Raw genomic sequence first — 20043 nt, forward strand, 5'->3', positions numbered from 1 at the left:
TACGTATTTGTACGGAATATCACCAGGTACGGAGCAGTTGAACATTTGTAGCCCTCGCACACAAAGTACTCCTAACCATTTTGGATCGTTATCCACCCCCACATTGGATCTAGCCAGCTTGGACATTAACAGTTGTCTCTGAATAAATGTCTATACAGTGGGCATTCAAGTCACCCAATATAATTGGTGAACCACATCTTACTCCATTGCACCAGCCATTTACAAAAATGGTTAGCTTATCTAAACGCTGCATCTACCTCAGAAATCCCCTTATGCCAATACACATTTATAAATAGGAGGTCATGCTTTATCATTCCTTCACTTATGATAATATGGGATGCCAAGAAAGCCCTTGTTACCTGTGTAACACCAACAATTTCCAAACCTGGATAAGATTTCATTGGTGTGAGATGGCTCCGCAAAACACTTCTGGGCAGCTTGAAAAAGGAACACAACCATCAAACAGGGGGTTTTCAGTTAGCCAAATCTCCTGTAAACAAATTAAATGGCATGTTTGAAACAACTTTCCCAATTCACAATTGGTTAGCAAATTGCGATGTTCCTGGACAGAAGCGTGTGGTCCTTCATTGCCATATTTGTGGTTTTAGGCTACGACTGAAGCCCCTTTCTAGCCAAGACCAATCTTGATTCTGTCCCGCATTAGCAAGATTAGTCTTAGAAAAAAAAACACCTGTGCTACCAGTTCCACTACAGTCTGTTGAGACCAAAATCCTACTCTGCAATGGAGCCACTACATTATCCGATTCTGTGTGCCTATTGCCATTTTCTGCAGACATCAAAACCCAATTGTCGCAGTGCACAACATTCTTTCATAATCATTTCTATAACTACTTTCGAGTAAATATATATGACGCCACGATCAGTTCAGTGTAAATCGATAAAATCCACTCTGCTAATTTCCAGTGAACACTGAGCCCAAAGACTAGAAACCTCGCCCCTGAGTCTCATGATGTTAGATCTGTTGAGCGGAATATCGCGATTCTCAGATAATAGACTTTATACCAGGATTTTGAAAGGATCCCTTGCCACTACAAAGAGGCCATCTATGCTCCTGATTAATTTTCCATCAATACTATCAAAGTAGGTTCCCAATCATGCATTTTCTCCGGCCCTTTGGAATATTTCAAGATACTTATCGCTCTTTGGCACTATTTTGAACTGACTGAAAAGAACCCACATTCAATTGATACCTCCGGGTCACGAGATAGAACTCTAGCTTGGACGGAGGAAGATGATATACTCAAATTGCCTGTACTAGTTGATATAGAACCATACAGAGCTCCATTATTTCCTGTACTTGCAGAAGATCCATAAACTTGCGGAAAGATTTATATTTATTATTCGAGGTGGTTATATAGCTCTTACATGATTGAGGTTCGAGCATATATCAACTAAGTTTGATGTATCGGTTAGGGTCCGTCTCAACCCACTGTTAAGTTGGAAACCAGAGTCTGGTCTTACTTCTGATGATCTAATCCACGCTCCCATCGGTACCTGCCATTTGCTTATTACCATAATGCCAAAGTCTGTTTGCACTGTGTGAGACTGTTAGTTAAGGTGGAACAGTTTTTTCAGGTACTATGTCATTAGGTACTTGAATCGCAGAGTCCCCACACTGTGAACCACAAGTAGCGATTACGCTTTTCTCCTGTAATTCTCTAAAATGGCAAGAAATGAGGGTTGGTTCACCAGATTGCTCAAGAATTTACGCAAGAATTTCTTATAGGCTTTATCCCTTGGTTTGTTTTTTGTTTTTTTAGACATATCCATTTTAGTTTTTTTACAATATCATTTCGGGGACTTAATGCCTTACTGGTTGTTGCCGAAGATACGTCCTGGTCCACACTAATAGCTTCTTTATCCATTTCATCTTCCAACACAATTACTGCGACTGCTCCGACGATGTTCACCGGTTCGGCCACTGCCGCACTCCCACCATTGATTAGGACAAGTGCACTTGGGGATGAGCTACCAATTACTGTGATGATAGGTTCCAGATCTCTAACCGGAGCGTCAGAAGCATCAAAAGATGGGGCAGGGGTTAGCACTCCTTCAGGTGCTCTCCCCACCAGACTCATTCTCCCTTGTAGTCTATTGCAACCTTTGTGGGCATACATTTGGGCCTCTGACATTCGCAAGTCTTATTACACAAGGGCTGATTTTCCTTCCAAGAATTCTTTGTTTATTTTGTACCCCAATTTGCTCAAATTTGAATAATAACGATTCTAACAGGGAAGAGTGGATTTGCAACTCAGTTTTCAGTCCCTCATATAAGAACACCAAAGCACAAATTACTTGACTGGTCTCAGTTAATAGGCCCTCCTGTCCATCGATTGCATTTGTGCACATTTTCGTGTCCACCCTTTTTAAGTAGGGTGCACAAACGTCTCAGTGGGGACCTGGTGTAAATGTATATGAGGTGATACTTGAATCTGAGTCATGTATTGTCATGTTCAAAAGACAAGGAGAGTGTTCCAGGGAGTCGGCCTCAGACAAAGATCCCTCATAGTCTGGAACACTCAGAAGTACTTCATCAGATGGAGGGCTGGTGATAGAGTCTTCGGTGTGATCTGCTTCATTCAGTCTAGCTTTAGCCTTCACAGCAGCGTTTGCATTCATATTCCCCATTAATTTTACATTCACATTAGAACTTTTCGGGCGTGTAGGCTGTAGATAATTTTAAAATGATGTTATCTTTGAGGTGTTAGTCTTACCGGCCTTTGCACAAACCACACGCTCTTCGCATTCTGTTGATCTCGAGTATTTAGATTTTGGTTTGCATTATCAGACTTACCTTCCCGGAAGAGGTAATGCAATTGACCTTTTCAAGAGCTTAGCCGATGTTTCAGCCATTTTGCAAATTTAAGTCTTGCCGCGTGAGTTGTACATGCGGGGTGACAAAGGAGGTAAAATAGTCTGTAATGATATACTAATCCGTAGATTAGTCTGTAGAATAATCTTATTGAAGTAGTAACGAAAGTTTGGCAAACACTCTCCAGCAAGCTCCCATCACCCAAACACAGTTAAACTCAGACTTCTAATTTCGCACTTCGCTTCTATTTTCCAGCACTTGTATTTATGCGGTGCTAAATGTAACCACCAAAAATAAATGAAGTACATCCAAGCTGATGGGAAGAAGAATCACTTCTTCCCAATTTAATTCAGTTGGTGTTGAATCACTGCTTGAGTGAAATCAATCTTACCGGCTCCAGTCACAACGAACTAGGGCTAACTACACTCTGTCCACCGCTCTCACCGCACTATGCGTAGTGTCTAATTATATAGCAGCTGTAGCAGGGTCAGCGAGACTCCACGAACACACCCACAAGGCAAAAGGCAATTGAAACAAACTGAGATGTTAACCATACTTTTAAGAATAGTGCATCACACATTCAAGATCAGTAAGATCTTTGGTAACTGGTCACTCTTAGAATTACAGTTACCAACCAACTAACTCTTTACAAGTAAGTAAAAACACTTGATTTCTTTTCTAACTGGCTAACTGCACTTTCTGTCCACCGCTCTCTGCTCACCTTCCTATTATACTTGGTGCTGTACCTCAATGATTACATCACTGCCTCTCTGAAAGAGCATCCATGCTCTAACAGCCAGCCTCCATCCTGAGTCACAACTTCACCAGCCACTCGAGCTGTCCTACTCCTCGCATGCCATCCAGAGAGCCCCTAGTTCTACCCCAAAGGCCCTTATCATAGAGCTTTGTGCTTGCTATTGGTGCGTTCCTTCAAGTGCACTTCCTCGTGGCAAGGAAGCACCTGCTTACTGCTCATCATCCCCATTGCGCTGTCAGAGCTGTGATGCTGGCACTCACAACGGTTTGCTCATATCCTGCTTATCGTCCCTTTCAAGTGCACCACTCCTTGCCAGGACTTTCGCACGCCCCACCTGCACATCAACATCTGCATCTTCACACGCGGCTCGTGCCTGGGATTGACAATCCAAGCTCCTTTCTTCACTTCAGATGTTCTTTGCATGCTCCTCATGTGTGCTTTGAATTATGGATTGTTATTTCCTCTAGCATGACTCTCTTTCCATTTCCTTTATGCACTCCCCCAGGCCTCCCCTCTCCATGGTTCATCTCTCACCTGCAATCTTTCATCCATTTGCTAGTCTTGGCACTTCTTTCAGAACACACACCAGACCCATTCTGTCATGATGCCTACCCCCGGGGACCCAGACCAAGTCCAGCAACCCCGGAAGCAGGCATCAAGTTACCCCAAGCAAGCCCAACAACCCCCACTAGGGGCTATTTGGGTGCAGTCCTGGCGCCGTAAGCGCCAGGCTCAGATTAAAATGTACTTGATGCAGACCATGCTGCAAACTTACCTGATGCAGACCATGCTGCAAGAGCTCCAAGCCAAATGAGGCTTGGAAGGGACTATTTTACCTAGGGACTATTTTTTTTACTCGGGTGGGGCTGGGGAGGAATACTTACCTGGGACTACTTTGGAGGCTATTTAAACCACGCCCGAAGAGCAGCACACGCTTTGCGTTAGTCTGCATCCAGCAGCGTAACGCTCATTGTGCCAGCAAGTCAGCATCCAGTCTTCTGCCACGCCCGCCTTTCGAGCTCCTAGAAAAAGGCAGAAAGAAGGAGAAAAGGTTAGAACAAGAGCAATACCTTTGATCCTTACCTGAATTCCCGATCCATCGCGCCTTCGAGCTGGAAGAAAGAAGTTATTTTATGCGCATCGCTTCGCCTGCTGCAGCGCCGCGCTGATCTCACCGGCCTTCGCAGCATCTTCACATTTCACATTTCACCGCATCCTCATGCATGTTCCCGCCGCACTACGGCACCTAGGGAGAAGACAACAGCAAGGTGAGCCAAGGGAATACACAGAGGAATACCCCCCATAGACTTACCTGATTTTACCACTGGGGGTACTATTCTTCACGGGTTGGCGCAGCTTCCACTGCATCCTAGCCGAACTCCGGCCCCTAAGGGGAAACAAAAGGACAGCAAGGTGAAACAAGGGACTAACAAGGGGAACCTTCCTCACCACAAAAGACTTCCCTGATTTTACCGCCGGAGGCATTATTCCCCGAGACTTCATACTTTCTCTCAGCGCCTGAATAAGGGAGAAAGCAACAGGTTACAAATGGACATTATTTTATCAAACTGTGTTGGATAATACAAAACCTTACCAGAACATTACCGGTTGCCACGAGGAACTCTTCAGTAGGGTCAAGCAGCAACCTGCAAGGAATCGGACAAGAGTGAAAGTCAGGCATTTAAACTCTTATGAATTACATACTTACGGCGTCTTGCCAGGAATATCGGAGTCAATATTGTCCTGGAACTCACCAATTCCTTCGAGCCAGTGAAGCAACTGGTTATCTACGCGCCCCTGCGCTCAATGCAGGATGGAGAGCTCATCTTTTCAAATCATCAGGTGAGATTATAAGAGGGGACATCCAAGGTGATCAGTGGGGAGAACAGCGGGGTGGGGGGGGGGATTTACGCTCAACTCCACGGGTGGTTAATTCCCTTTCTCCATTTGCAGAAGAATATTCCTACGGGCCAAGCAAACAAAGCTAGGTGGGCCAGTCCAGTCCGTCATCTCGGCCCTACGCGTCACATTGGTGGAGACCGGCGCAGTCGAGTCCAGATCGACGCCTCTGTGGGAGCCAGGTGAGCGTAACACATTCATAGATACAGCCATATAAACAGGCCTCACTCATACGTGCGTCACCCACATTTTACATGCAACAATTAATTAACTGGAGATCCCCGTTTTCCTCACATATATATTAGACTGGTATTTCCAGTTCCATCAGCATTCTAATTCTCTTAGCGTTCCCACGCCAATGCAGGCCTTCCCGGTGTTTCAGGCTTCACTATCTATCTCACTTGGGCATGCAGCGAGCGCAGACACACACATCCTTTGCAAATTTTGCAAACGCAGGACTCTGGTTCCCACCGTCTCCCATGCGACTCCTTTACCTTTAACCAATTGGCCTTACACCAATGTACTTAACATGTTATTAAATGGATAACACCATTGTTATCAATATGTTATTAATTGCCTTACACTGCTTTACCATTTTCACATTTGTTTTTTGGCAATCAACTAATCCAGGTGTTGCTATGTACAGTGAGCATTACACCATTTATGATATTCGGTATTATGGAATTGCTGCTTGTACTGCGTCATTGTAGCATGTTGTGTTCCTTCAGTGTCTGCACATCAGCTCTGCATGTCACTGCTGCCCAGGCCTTTTGTCTCAGGAGTCTTCCTACTGTCTCACACTCTCCCTTCATCTGGAAATCACATGCTGGTTACTTATCCTCCCTCAATGAAGGGAAGGTGCATGTTTCTGCACACATTGCATGGCGCAGCTTCTCCGCTTCAACTTCAGCATCCTTTCTACTTTGTTGGCAAATGAAGTTGGGTCTATTTATTTCTGTCCTTTTCGCTGTCTCAGGTTCCTGCCCTGTGAGTTCCTCAAGCGTTCCCCCTCTGCTTCTCCCCTTGCTTCCAGATTCAGGTTGTCTTCCGTTCTTTTCAATGTAAAGGAGGAAGATGTATATGTCCTGCTTAACCTGGTTGACTGTGTGTGAATGTGAGCCTGGGTGCTGCATGTGCCCAGCTGAAATGTTCCCGGAGTGTTCTGCCACCATTGTTCTGTGAGGGTCAGTATCGGCTATATTCCTTATTTTGTGGATGGCTGGTGCTGCTTCCTTCCTGCTCCTCTGTGCCACAGGGAAAAGGTAGGAAGAGTGACAAGGCTACTGGTGAGCAACTCAAAATCTATCAGGAAACCATCAGGTAATGAGGGCTACATGGTAAGGACCTCAGAAAACAGGATACCCAAGACCAAATTGGAAACAATATCTTATGAGCAAGTGTACAACGCAGCATGAATGAAACTACATTTCCTGGTAGGCTCATGAAGTATGCCAAAGGACATGCTAACGTATAGCCAGGGGATATAGCACACACCGCTTCTCAAACGAGTTTACATTTTGTGTGAAGTTTATCTTGAACGTGTGCCTGCCTTTTGATTCCCTGTGGTGACAATTTTGTTTTTTCTTCTGGCCTTACCCGGCTCCATTTCGTCTGCCCTGCAGTTTTCTTTCAACATCCTACATTTGCTCTGCTGCCTTAGACGGATTTCACCATTGAGCGCACTGCTTTGGGATCTTGATTTGTGGACTTATTTGGTTCGCTTGCCCTCCGACTGGATTCAAGGACTACATTTTTTGGTTGGAATGGTTTTTAGTTGGCAAGGTGATTTTAACACTGAACTTGGTTTCACTTCCCCTCCCCTAAGGTTATTGATGCCCAGCATTTTGACCCTTGCTTTCCTGAAGATATCCTGCTTTTCATGCTATGGGTTTGTCAGGAACAGGTCGCGCTCAAGTAGGAGAGATTGTGCTTTAATAGAATACACATAGCTAGCTTGAATTCCTTACTGTATCGCAGTTAACATAAAAGGGCGTTGGTACACAGGGAAGCGAGAAACTTATGAACGTGGTGAATCAGCGACTCCACTGATGGCCAGATTGTGCTTATGGTCATGAACAGTAAGCATGCTACAAATTACAGCCAAGGTTTTGCTTCATAGCAAAATAAAGCACCGACTGGTAGTTGCAACGGAATGTGAGAAAGCAAGTGACTGCCCCAAAGATTAATCATTGACATCTCAATGTACATGTAGTGCTAGATTCTTTTGTGTGGGCCAGCACCCTGTGTGACCTACTGGGAGGTTAACAAGGCCTGTGCCGGTTGCTCAGTCACCCCACCTGAGGCAAATTAGGACAGTGAGTGAGCACTGAGCTTGCGCATGATCAGGAAGCATTGGAAATGCAAATATTACAATATTCAGTGGAGGAGGAGGAACAATGTGGTATCTCCCTAACAATTTAATCCACTTTTGCCGCTGCCCCATGGGATGCAGATGCCTTTCTGTACCACTTGGCCAGGGAGACATCACAAAATGGGGCATTGTCTCCATGTGTAGTGTACACTAATGAACTGTGGGAGTTGAAGGGAACTGGGCAATGTCTACAGGCATTGACAATGATGTTGGCTCTAAGAGCCATGTCGTCGTTCTGGCTCTAAAATTAACAATGTCGTTCCTCGTGCGGAAATTTGCTTTGCTGAGATATGTAAACAGGCGAGGCAAAATAGAATTTATCACATATAAATGGTAAATTAATAGCAATAAGAGTGCTACCCAACTTTAAACATGGACAATGAAGCACAAATGTGATCTTGCTGTATGTTAACAAAAAATTGTTTGGACTCCTTCTGTATAGCCAAATACTCAGAACACAATATACAATTAAGGCACGTATAAACTTGAGCAGTAGTTAGTATTGATATCATATTTTCCAACTGCAACACGAATGATGTATTTACAAGCATTATGTTTGGCACTAAATCAGTCATTTTGTTACTGGCATTATGTCCCCAAATAAGGAATTACACTACTTGGTGCTGAAGCATGTTATCACGAGCCACTATGTGACAGTGACGTAGTTCATATGTCACCATGCAATGAATGGGGACTGGGGTGTGCGGTCAGAATCAGGAGACTGACAAGGAAGTATGTTGTCTCAACACTTCCTTATTCTTGTTATCAAAATGTAATACATAAACTGTCCCTAAGCTTATGGATCTATGCCCTATTCTAAAAAGAATTACATAAAAGGGTGCTTGCCAGTATGTCTTACATAAATTAAGTCCTCTGTCCAGAAACCTAGTCTAACGAGAACCCTTTGCCTACCACTACAAAGGAAATACTAAATGTAACCAAACCACATTTTGGGACATTGCCCGAATATTGGCTTGTTTCTGACCCTGGTGTCTTTTGGCTATGGCTTCTCGGTACCCACCCTGACTTGGGGTCTCTCTGAGCTTAGCCCATTTTGGGGTCTCTTTGTGCCCTCCCCACCAAGGGCTAAGGGGCCTCTGTTGGCTCACCCAGTCTTGAGGCTTCATGGGTCCAACCTCGCCATGGAATATTTCTGGGCTCACCCTGGCTTTGAGATTCAGCGGGCTCTCTCGGTCTTTGGTACAGCCTTGCTTTGGTCTATGAGGGGGAGAATGGAAGAGTTATTTGGGATAAATTGCAAGATTTGCAAGAGATATTTTGGGAGGGCCAAGTATAGGCAATTGAAAAGGACAATTCTAGCAAGGACCAACTCTCTAGCGACCTCTACTTTGTGATGCATGTTAAGGAGTGGCAGGATCCATTTTAGCATGAGTTGAAAGTGGCAAGATTTGGACAATTCAGGTTCAGCCTACTAAAGGAGAGATTTACATTGCATAAGATACCTCGTTTTTTACTTCCAAGATCAGCAAAGGAATGCCCATGGAGGAAGCCTAGGTTAAAGGGGGCACAGCTGGAATGCCCCTACCAAGGAACAGGATCTCAGTTTTTGCTGCATTCAGGCACAGGTTTCTGTCAACTGTCCAATCTTGAATGGAGACTACGCATTTTGAAATGACTTGTGAAGTGCAGCTTGAAGGCAAACTAGCTGTAGGTTTTGTGAGAAACCTGAAGGTGTCTCACCCACTAGTCCCCGGGGATCTGTCATCCAGCTGGCCAGGACATGGCCATCGCTTTTGGATCCAGTTTCTGGGGAAGAACCAGTGTGGGTGAATCACTTGGATGAGGGGCCCTCAGGGAGTGGAACACAGGATGGTGAGACGCGGTATCCCCTTCCCTCTAACACTTTTTCCCCCCATCCTACCTTGTAAGACAGGAACTCACTCCGCCCTGACCCCCCCTTCCCAACACAAACACTTTCTCACGGACAGCTCACTGTGAGCGAAAACAGACTAACACCAGAGCCGTATACCTGACATGTCCCAATACAATGGTCAGGCAATTACTGATCATTACGCACACATGACTTCCATCACATTTCCCCACACGGATAAAAGGCGGAGCACTAAAGCACACGAGGAAGCAGCAGTTTCAAGATAACAGTTTAATACAAGGAGAAAGGCGGCAAGACCAGAGAGGTTTGCAAGGCGGGAAGTGCACTTGAACTTTTCAGACTGTTACGTTTGTGAACCTTGGAAAAAAGAAACCCAAGACCAGGGACTAATGCTGAAGAAACATGCATTATGTGCCAGAAGTACACGGGGCTCTCCCGCGTCGATAACCAAAGCAGGGAGAACGGTTGCTGCTGTGGTACGGTCCTTGGCTCCTACAACAAAGCTGCACCAGTAAAGACAGCAAAGCCGGTGAGTCGGAGAGAGTGATACCAGACCAGCCTGTGTTAGAACCAAGGTTGCAAGCAGCAACATTGTATGAAGAAATCTAAAGAGTACTGTGTGTGAAAAGTATGTAACCAGTGACACATATATAATTGAAACCCAGAGGAATGACTGAGCTTTTGGAAGCCAAGAAAGATACCATAGAAAGAGTGGTCCGGCGCCACGTGGGTGCTCATTCGAAGGTCTCTGTTAGTTATCCAATGGGTTGGCAACTGTGAAAAGGGAAATTGGAGATTGAAGTGGTCCTGCAACGAGTCAAGCTAAACCCTGTGCACATTCCAAAGTCTTTGATAGTTTAATGCAAACTGAAATTGGTCTGAGCACGACTGAGGCAGACTAATTGTGTAGGAGGAAGGATCTAAGCCTGGTTGAGGGGGCTCCTAGGTGAGCCGTGAGTCACCCGAGAAAGAGTATTCTCTGAACATTGTGCAAAGGGGGATTCAAGACCGGAAGAGCGGGACCCACAGTGACGATCGTGATATAAAAGGGATCTGAGCCCGGGTGAGGGGGATCCAGGGTGAATCGCAAGAATGTAGTGTGTATAAGAAGAAAGGAACTTTGTGTTTTGTTACATCAGGCCCTCTGAATCAAGAGACTTTGAAGTAAAGAGACTTGTGTACAGAAGGCCCTGATGCTGGTAATGGAACTATATCCTCATGTCGAAGAAGACAGAGTGTGTTCTTTGCTCGAGTGAACCGCCTTATCCCGTGTTGAAAACGTGGGGAAGGGAGTCCAACGGCCTGAACATCCCGACATATCATTTTGTGAACACTTCTTTCTTTTTCAAGAACACAACCCCACACTATTGGTTTTAGCGGTAAGGATTGGTAATAGTTTTTTTTATAGTATAGGCCTTTTTACTTTGACGAGACTCAACTAGGATTGCATTAATATTTGATGGTCGTAGCTTGCTCTCATCTGGAGATTTAGGGTTAAATAGGCGTACAACACATTTTTGTTGAAAACCAATAAACACTCTTGAACTGTGGTCACTTGTGTCTGTCTTACTGTTGATAGCAGTATACATATGTAAAGTTTTGTCTTACACCAGGTAGACATGTTTTCATCAACAAGCATACTGCCCAAAGGTCTGGACAGATATGATCACTGACGCCTGATCAAAGGCCTTCTATATGTCAACAGAGACTAAGGCCAATCCATATTTAGCTGCCTCACATATTAAATGCATTTCCTTTTTTTGTAGGACTGAACGACCAGCCTTGATTAATAAATACAACCTGCTCAGGATGGACCACCTGCCTAATTCACCCACGTACCATATTTCTTCTGAGAATATTTTAGTCAAAGTTGTTCAAATTTAGTAGTGCATAGCATTCTCAGAGATCTTTTCCAATTAAACTTCTCGCATATCAGTCATTAATGAAGTAATCCAATTCCTCTCAAACATACGATTGTCGGTGGTGATTTGAGTTACTGCTGCATGTTCCCCAGATGATAAAAGAAAGGAGTTAATGGGCTTCTTCTGTTGGTTGGTACAAAATGTATGTTGATATTCTTAAAAGGGTTTGCTAGCTTGGTGTCTGTTAGGACAGTTTTTCTGAAGTCCAATTAAGGGCCTAGCAAACCCATTCTACTGAGGCAGTACAAGACTCCACTCTTAGTATAAGGCTGTACCACCTGAGTTCGGGGTAGCGTAGACAGAGCAGCCAGGCTTATGTTAGGAGGGAGAGAGGGCAGTAGACACAGTACAAGTCAACATTGTAATACAAATGATCCAAAGAAACACTGAAACACTATGTATTGTAAAAATAAAGGATTTATTTAAATACAAGTAGGCCCAGATAAATCTAAGGGTTAAGTAAGTACTAACACATTATATGGAATCACAATATAAAACACAACACTATACTTGGAAGCACACAGGCCCAAGTATAAACCTTATTTGGAACACCTAACAGTAGTTCTAGGGAAGTCAAAACCTTGTTATACACATTCAGTATAGGTCAAGCCTATTCTTTGGGAGTAAAAGACCCATGGTTACTTTTAGATTACTTTTGGTAATACAAGGACAGTAGGCCCTTCCAGTTGTACAGCGAGTCTTGGAACAAATCACAAACAGTCAACTGGACAATATACTTTTGGTGAATAGTGAAACACTTATTCTAGGTTCAGTAAAAACCTATAACTACTTTTGTCATAACACACAGTTATACCAGGTGAGTAAAACCTAAGGATGTAATATACAATTACAGATGCTTTGGAAATCAGGGCACCCAAGATTGAGGTAAGCAATAACTCTGGTAACTTGTTTTGGATGGCACACAGCTAACACAAGGTAAGTAAAACCCACTTACTTTAACTTCACAATGAAGGGGAAAGTAAAACCCAATGTCACACTTTAATGAATAGTTATTCTAGGTAGGCAACAACCTAACGTAGACTTATTAAGGACCGGTTAGCAGCAAGTCAGGGGAAGCAAGACCCAGTTGGGGGACACTCATACAATTACCCTATAGGAATAATCTGGTGAAACCAACACATTACTTTTGTAAAGAGGCACAACCTAATCACAGGAGAGTAAAACACCTTTACATCTACTTTCTTTTAGACTGGCAAAACAGTGGCTAAGGAAGAAAAGATGTTAACCATACTTTTAAGAATAGTGCATCACACATTCAAGATCAGTAAGAACTTTGGTAACTGGTCACTCTTAGAATTACAGTTACCAACCAACCAACTCTTTACAAGTAAGTAAAAACACTTGATTTCTTTCCTAGGCATAAGTCCCAATCCCTTCAAAGTCTTTCCCTTAGAGCATGAGTGTTCTCAGTGGCAGAAGGGGGGGGGTCACTAGGACTAGTGACCAACAGGCAGTGTTAGAATAAGTTCTTTAGTAGCAAAAGTCAGAGTTTCCTTAGGAAAACTGGCAAACAAGTGTGTACTTTACTTCTAGGGTTAGAAGAGGGTCCAGGGGCTTCACAGAAGACACCCCAGCAGGATTCTAGCAGTGGGGCTGGGTGTACTGGACGAGGGACCACCCAATCACAGAAAACACCCCAGGACTACACAGAAATCCCAAAAGGCTTAAGGTAAGTATATACCCAAGCCAACACAGTACCTCAGCAATGATGAAGAGATTGCAGCATGCAAACTTCAGGGACTGCAGCCAAATACCCGGTCACTGGATTCCTTGTCCTGGAGACTGAACACAAGACCTCAGAAGGGACTTTGCAGCAGGGATCGATATCAGGAACTGCAACACAACCTCTGCATTCTCTCCACGCATTTTACAAGAAAGGGGCGTCTGGCTGTCCAATCAGGACAGCCTACCTCCCCACTGGGATTTGGCCCAGTTGAAGGAAGACCTAAGACAAAGGAGGGGGAAGTTTTGGACTCCTCCCCCACTTCCTGTGCTTACAGACTGACTGGAGCCTGGGCGGGGTGACCAGGGGACTCCCGCCAAAGACAAAACTCAAACAAAGGAATTTCCCTCCCTGGATGTCAGGGGAAGGAACAAGAAACGACAAGAAACACTAAAATGGCAGAAAAAGAAGACAGCGGCCATTTTGGTAAAATGAGTACCCTTAGGTGCCTTTAATGCAGCTGTAATTACAGCCCGCGGTAAAGCTGCACCAAATTAGTAAAAGGTATCACTGCCACCAGCCATTAAAGGTAAGCTTGTCACTGTAACAGAATTGTTACAGTTTTAATGTGAAAGGGGATACATTGTATCTCCCCAGCACTCCACATAAGGGGGGGATGTGTGCTGGTTTCACAGAATAAAATGTAAAAGGGATCCAAAGATCCATTCTACCCTTGGGAACTGTAGTTCACTCAAGGTTAGCACAAGAAAGTTAAATGGGGAGCCCTTAGGGCAACCCAGCAACAACAGGCACTTATTGCCAATAAGTTGTTAGACATGATAACTTTAAAAAGGCACTATGGAGAGTCTTAAAAATGACACCCATAAAAAGAGTTAAAGATTAGGTGAGTGTGGAAAAAGGTTCCCACTCCCTGAGGTATTAATGAAAAATATCCCACAAGAAAAGCAAAAAGTTCAGGAGTTGAACCAGGAAAGGAAGATTTACCAGCTCTGTGGAAATCTTACCTAAGAGTGTCAATTGAGCTTGCTTAACAGGAAGTGTGATGGGTTAGTTTTTATCTGCTTGAGTTAGCATAAATAAAAAATATCCAGAAAAAAACACAGCAAGAGAAAAACAAGGACCAATTGAGATATTTTCTCATTCCACTCCCTTCCAATTCTACTAAGTCTTACGACTAGCGTTAAATCGTTAACATACACACTATAATAAACTACAATAAACTGTTGGCCAAGATGTATATTTTTTATGAAAACCTTCTGCTACATAAATGACATTTCTTAAACTAACTCTTACTTGGTAACTTCATGACAAAAAGCGGCCACTTCTTCATTGTAACCCTTAGTTTCTTGCAGAAACCTTTTTCCGGGTGACATAGTCTGCTTGGTCTCATTTTCAACCTAAAATGGAATAACAATATCAGTTGCAAAGCAGAAAAATCAATGGTCACATCATTCAGCCATTCGGGGATAGAAGGGCAGAAAAATACAAAAGGTATTTGTTTAAGAATAAAACCCCATAAAGTCAACAACTCTTATAGAACGTTGAACATAACTGCTGCTTCATTATGAAAGGTGTGGAAACCAGGTCAGGCAATATACACTCTTGAACAGATATTTTGATCATATTACAAAACATATTGAAATTTGGTTAAAAAAAAGTTGCCAATCGAAAATGTGAATGGCAGGGATGTGCTCCTACTCTTTGCCTCTTCTAATTATTAATGATGATCCCAAAATAAGTGGTGATCAAGAAGGTATTTTCTGGTTCTTTCTTGCAAAAACAGCTTAAATATTTAGTTATATATTCATGAAAAAAAGCCTAATAGCAAGCATTTAAAATATTAAATGCATGTCATGCCACCCACGTAGATTCTCCAATCCTAATTTACATCTCACATGGACTAAGATTGACATGTTTTCAATCTTTAATCATCTTGGCATTTATTTTGCAATAATGTTTTTGCGGTTCAACAGGTATCTAAACGTGATTTTATAGAAGCAGGAAAGGTTATATTGAATATACCTTAATGTTATGGAAGTTGAGTGTTTTTGCAGACTGTTTAAGTTTGCCAAGCTCAGGTATACTCAGCCATTTTGTACGGGTCAGGATATGTGAACATTAACCGCCTCGTTCATTAAGGATGTGCTCTTGAAGCAGCTACTTGAACTGCCTCAAGGGGCTCCACAAATCCTGAAGTTAGAACTAGTTCTGTTCGAGTCTAGCACAAAGTAAAAAAAAAAAGAAAAAACACTCATCTACTAGGTAAAAACATGGGTGACATACAGTCTTCGATATATTGGGAAGAACCAATGGATGTGACCGGGACATTAGGGGCCATGCTTGGTCAAAGTATGCAACATACATGGGCCAGGAACTTAAGATGGAATATTTTGGGGAAACACCTGCAAGGGTTGATGGCAACAGCATGGGCACAAAAAAATATATTCCCACAATGTTGGAGGGGAGGCTTTGGCATCAGATATACTTAGTTACTAAGACATTACTGGGGGTTGAGCGTCATCTTGTTAACAGTGATAAACATTTTAAATTGAAAGCTACTAGCAATGCATGAAAAAAGTCACTCGCCCCCTCCATTCATCACATGCACAAAGCACATCAGATATTACATGCTCACTAACCAATGGCTAGTGGCGAGTACAAATTATGAGGACTGTTGATAGCATCAAACCATTCCAAATTTGAGAAATGTCACCTAGGTGTTTTGCCAACGTTGTAACATAACTGGATGGGTGGTGGGTCTGACAGATTTACGTTTTGTCTTAATCAGAATGAGATATTACCCACTTGATGTTTGTTTGCACAGCTCACTCTGATGCTAGATTAAGCCGACCAAAATCCTGCCTGAGAGCAAGTAGATGAACTGTTAGTAATCAAACCAATAGAGCACTAGCGTTAGGAAGTTTTTCTTTTAAGATGCTTTCACTCCATTGTCACCTATGGTACACCTCAATCTTTTGATGTTGCTTTGAACCAGTCCTGAGCTTTGGAAGCAAGTGAAGCCTCTATTTCACTTGCCTCCGTTTTGGTGGAACTGATCAGTCCAAATGGTTTTCAGTGCAGGAGAACTCTGTTACCTATAGACAAATTGCTTGTTTGTTTTACACTGCCCACATCACCTAAGGTGTGTGTTGGGGGGTGGGGGGAGGGTTTGGGGGAGTAGTGTCGGCATACTTTGAAACTGTTTCTTTTGACTTTGGGATTTGGCATGAGGTGTCCAAGACAGGATGATGGCAGTGGATATTTAGCTAGCCTGTTATTTTATATTCTCACGTACACCTTTGCATTTTACTGCATAATGCCATGAAGTGTACTAGGTGTCTGGATTTGGGGGCTGGGAATGGCTGGTTGCAGTCCACATCCTGGCCAAAGTGTGTCTGTTGCTGGGCAGATGTGGGGGCCTGAGGATGTCCGGGCTTGGGGAGACTCCAGCTCGACACCTGGATAAAAGAGGACTTTTTCAGCCATGTATCCGATGTATTTTATTTGCATTTATATAGCACTTTATGCCAAAGCACTTCACAAAGAAATTCATGAACAAAATATATGATAATGACAAAACTTAAAAGAAAGAATGACGTAAAGAAGGTAGTCTTTGAGGCGAGAGCGATAAAAGGAGTAGGATGAGAGGCAACAGAGAGAAATGGGAAGCACGTTCCAATGGAGATGTGCAAGTAAAGAAAAAGAGCGAGAAGAGGCACAGATAGGACTAGGAGGAATAGCGATTGGAGCAAAGTGTTTGAAAATAAATAAATTATGAAAGATACTGAGGAGCAAGATTGTGAAGGGATTTAAAGACAATACAAAGGAAGTAGAAGAGCAGGTGAAAGTGGAAAGGAAGCCAGTGAAGTGATGCTAGAGCAGGGCAAATAGATTCCCGAGATGTGAGAGAGAAGAGAAGGTGGATGGAAGAGGTGTAGATGGAAGGGAGAGGAGCAAAACAAAAAGAAGAGTGGTGGCCTATAAGAGGTGATAAAAGACAAGAACGGAGATAAGCAGTTTTGTAGCAGAAAAAGAGAGAAAGGGTCTAGCTTTCCAGAGGTTGAAAAGATGAAATCAACAAAGTGTAGCGGTGTGAGCAGAAAAGGTAATGGAAGAATCAATGTATACACCAAGATTGCGAGCAGAGGGTGAAATAGGTAGAGAGTTAGGAGGGAAAGATGAAAGCAGTTTGGGGAGGAGGAATGGAGGAAGCAGAAAAGAATAGAACCTCAGTCTTGGAAGATGCAAGGGTGCAGAAGTAAGGCTCGGACACAAGCGTGGCATTGTTTTGGTTATGACATTTTATTCATAAAAATAAAGGGGGTTCAGAAAGGCCATCTCTATCCCTAAAACTAAGAGGGGTTTCCGTGCCTCAAAGAAACTAATAACTATCCGAAATGTTCAAATGAAAATAGTTTGTCCCCGTTGTGTCCCAAAACTCTACTTCTGGCCCGAACAATATTAACTAATGACAAATGTGTAAGAACTCCAAAACCGCAACATAAACTAATAGTGGAAGTTCTTGCCACTTCAAAGTTCTCAAAGTCTCATATGTTCAAAGGAAAACAAATGTTCTGTTTCTTAACACAAATATTTCAGTGACCAGGGTTAGGCTCTTTTCACCTGGCTTCTAACTGGTTCTGATGAGGAGCTTATCTTCTCCTTTTCGGTAATGGACAGTCTCTTTTATTCTTAGGTTTTTAGATCCTCTCATTCTCAGGACTTCATATGAGTGCGGGTCTCAGACTCACAATGCGGCAACACTGCGACTTGGTTCACTCTCCTGCCAAGTACGTGTGCCCTTTTCAAATGTATTAATACTCTTCAGGGTCCCAGACCTTCTTGTGGTTTTCTGAATTGGTCTCTTACATGGGTGCGGGACCCAGAGTTGCAAAACATGTTCACCACAGCTTTGTTCACTCTCCTGCCAAGCCTGTGGTTCACTTTCACTCCCTTCTTTTACTTTCCTTCTACGTTTCTCATGGGGGTGCACACCCCAGACCTGCAACGCTGCTTTCAGGGTCCCTGACCTTTATCAAATGCTTTCCACACTTCTCCCCCGGCTTCCCCAGACCTCCAGTCCTTCTCGTTACGTCAGCATACTTTTTCATTTGGTTTGCGTCTCCCGAGGAATGGCACGCTTCTGCGAGGCTCCGGCAGCACTTGGTGACTTGGCTTTGCTGTTTGTCGCTTCACTGCCTTTGGCGTCCTTCCCAGTGCTGCTCCGCTCCACATTGCAGCTCTCTGGTCCAGGGGACGACTGGAGGTTGATTTAAGTACTTTCTTGCACGTCCCTTCTTCCCGGACTCTACCGGGCTTCCCGGTATGGTTCTTGCTGTTGCTCGTCAGCTGCTAGCTGCTCTCGACTCTCCTCGGAGGGTAGCTTTCTCTGTGTCCCGGCTGACAGGGATTTGAACTACTGCACTTCCCTGTTGGGTTGTTCTGGACCAATCAAATATTGCGGAAGACTAGACCGTTCACTCCGGTTCTCTGGAGTGATCGGCATCTTCTTCTTCAAAGTACTTGTGTAATCTTTATACGGAAAACCAATTGTGTCCCCGGGTATTCTAGTCAGATGTAAGGTATTAGGTTGACTGTACAACAAAGGATGTTGGCCCTATCTGAAGATAGGAAAGAAGGATTGGTCTTCAGTAAAGAGGGGGTTTGAGATTAAGTGGAATTACACCACGTTCTCTGGTAAGGGTCTTCCCAAATCCCATAAGGGGCTTCCTCTCTTATGTGATCCTCCTTCTGAGTACCACCCCAGGGGGACTATTGTACTGTGGATGCACCACCCTGGGCCCATGGGAAAGGTCTCCCCCCCCCCCTAGGGAAGAAGGGACGACATCCCCAGATTCGTCACAAGGAGTTAAGATAAAGGAAATGGTTAGACATTCAGCACTGGATGGCAAGGAGGCAGGATGAGACAGTCTCATGAATAGTAGGTGTGAAAGACGCGAAAGAAAAACAAAGTTGTGTATCATCAGCATATAAGTGGTGGGATAGACTGAAAGAAGTGATAATAGAAGCAAATGGGATAGTATACTAGGAAAATAGAAGGGACAGAATCCTGAGGTACACCATGTTGAAGGGTAAGGTAGAGGAAGTGTCTCTAGCCAAGGGACAGAATATGTACGATTACACAGGTGGGAGCAGAAACAGTTAAGAACAGAGTATTTGAAACCAAGAGAAGCAAGTGATGCGAGTAGAAGAGATTGGTCGACAGTATCAAAGGCTGCAGAGAGATGTAGCAGTACCAGGAGAGAATAATGTTTGTCATAATGAGCCGACAGAAGTGTGTTAGTAACAGAAAGGAGTGCAGTCTCGTTAGAGTGACCAGAGATAAAGCTAGATTGGAAGCGAGGAAGGAGAGAGTGGAAATTAAGATAGGTAGAGACCCGAGAATAGAGAATTTGCTCAAGAAGATGGGAGGGATAGGGAATGAGAGAAATGGGCCTGGAAGAAGTAGGGAGAGAAGGACCCAGAGTATGCTTCTTATGAATGGGAATGATCGTCGCATGCTTAAAGAAACAGAAGATCGAAGAAGTGAAGCATTAAAAAGAAAAGTAAGGTAGAGAAGGAGTGGGAAGATCATAGAAATTAAAGATGAAGGAAGGAGATCAGTAACAGAGGAAATGGGATGGGCATGAGACACAAATGTAGCAGTACCAGCATTAGACAGGGAGAAAGGACGACAGTGATGG

General features: G+C 43.6%; 1 protein-coding gene across 1 annotated transcript in view; it reads right to left on the minus strand.

Moving 5' to 3' along the window:
- The window catches only part of PIK3C2A (phosphatidylinositol-4-phosphate 3-kinase catalytic subunit type 2 alpha), a 2027647-nt gene that overhangs the window by 1835725 nt on the left and 171879 nt on the right, over nucleotides 1-20043 (minus strand). The window contains exon 3 of the mRNA XM_069623772.1: nucleotides 14633-14736. Coding sequence (XP_069479873.1) covers nucleotides 14633-14736 — 104 coding nt within the window. The remainder of the gene's footprint in view (nucleotides 1-14632; nucleotides 14737-20043) is intronic.

This window comes from Ambystoma mexicanum, chromosome 11, assembly GCF_040938575.1.
Source record: "Ambystoma mexicanum isolate Mex_15411 chromosome 11, UKY_AmexF1_1, whole genome shotgun sequence".
Classification (NCBI taxonomy): Eukaryota; Metazoa; Chordata; class Amphibia; order Caudata; family Ambystomatidae; genus Ambystoma; species Ambystoma mexicanum.